General features: G+C 34.7%; 1 protein-coding gene across 1 annotated transcript in view; it reads right to left on the bottom strand.

Annotated features, from left to right (window-relative positions):
- The window catches only part of LOC106873469 (uncharacterized), a 10,627-nt gene that overhangs the window by 5,214 nt on the left and 4,212 nt on the right, over positions 1-1,201 (bottom strand). The window contains exon 2 of the mRNA XM_014920849.2: positions 474-588. Coding sequence (XP_014776335.1) covers positions 474-588 — 115 coding nt within the window. The remainder of the gene's footprint in view (positions 1-473; positions 589-1,201) is intronic.

Below are 1,201 nucleotides of genomic sequence, written 5' to 3'. Positions count from 1 at the left end.
CCTTGTGAGTGGATTTGGTAGATGGAAACTGAAAGAAGCCCGTCGTATATATGTATGTGTGTGTGTGTATATGTTTGTGCGTCTGTGTTTGTCCCCCCAACATTGCTTGACAACCGATGCTGGTGTGTTTACATCCCCGTAACTTAGCGGTTCGGCAAAAGAGACTAATAGAATAAGTACCAGGCTTACAAAGAATAAGTTCTGGGGTCGATTTGCTCAACTAAAGGCGGTGCTCCAGCATGGCCACAGTCAAATGACTGAAACAAGTAAAAGAGTAAAACTACACTACTGTATTCTTTAAAATACCTGCATTTTAAATATTCTCTAAAATAAAATTGTTATTTAAAATAGGTTCTTGTGCCAAAGTACATTTCAATTTTGTGCATGAAAATGTATATCAAATTAAATAATTCACATTATAAATTTAAATATCATTAACATATTTGAAATCTAAGTTAAAATCAAATACATACATGATTTTCATAATACTCCCCTAAGGCAGAATATCCACCCCCAAGAGTAGACAATATGGCCATTGCTTCATCCATTCTTAGCTTCATCTCAACCAAATGCTGCATCTTACAATACCTAAAAGAGTAAGAAGTAAAAAAAATTACAAATCATCATGGTACACATCATTATCATCATTTTAACATCCACTTTTTCAAATCACACCAGTTCTTCCATCTTCCTTGATTTTTTTCCACCATGAACATAGCACTTTTCAACTTGGTGTTTATTATTTATATGTGCCATGGATCCAGATCCAATCCCACAATGCAGTGCTTTGAATGTCTTCTACTATAGACTAAGTTTGACCAAAGGCTCGGAAGTGAAGTCTGGTAGATGAGAAACAGTATACAAGATTGTTCTATCTCTCTATTCATACATATATACAAGGGGGTGCCGAGAAGTTACTGGCTTTAAGGGTATCGTGAAAGGTTCGGTTGGAGGCCTAACCTTCCAAGTTCTTTTGAAGGAGTGAGAAAAACTGAAGGACCACTGCAATAAGTATGAGCATCTGATGGGAAAAAGAAAAAGAAAAGATGGTAAATGTTTTTATTTTTCATTCCCTTCGAAATTTTATCCCTAATAGTGGTTTAGAACTTAGCTGTTCTTTCTAGCATGAAGGAATCCTATGATGGATACCTCTTATGTGTTTAAATGTACACTGTATTTTTATATATATATATATATATAT

This window comes from Octopus bimaculoides, chromosome 1 (assembly GCF_001194135.2).
Source record: "Octopus bimaculoides isolate UCB-OBI-ISO-001 chromosome 1, ASM119413v2, whole genome shotgun sequence".
Classification (NCBI taxonomy): domain Eukaryota; kingdom Metazoa; phylum Mollusca; class Cephalopoda; order Octopoda; family Octopodidae; genus Octopus; species Octopus bimaculoides.
The sequence above is the reverse complement of the archived record's forward strand: the minus strand, read 5'-3'. Positions and strand labels throughout refer to the sequence as shown.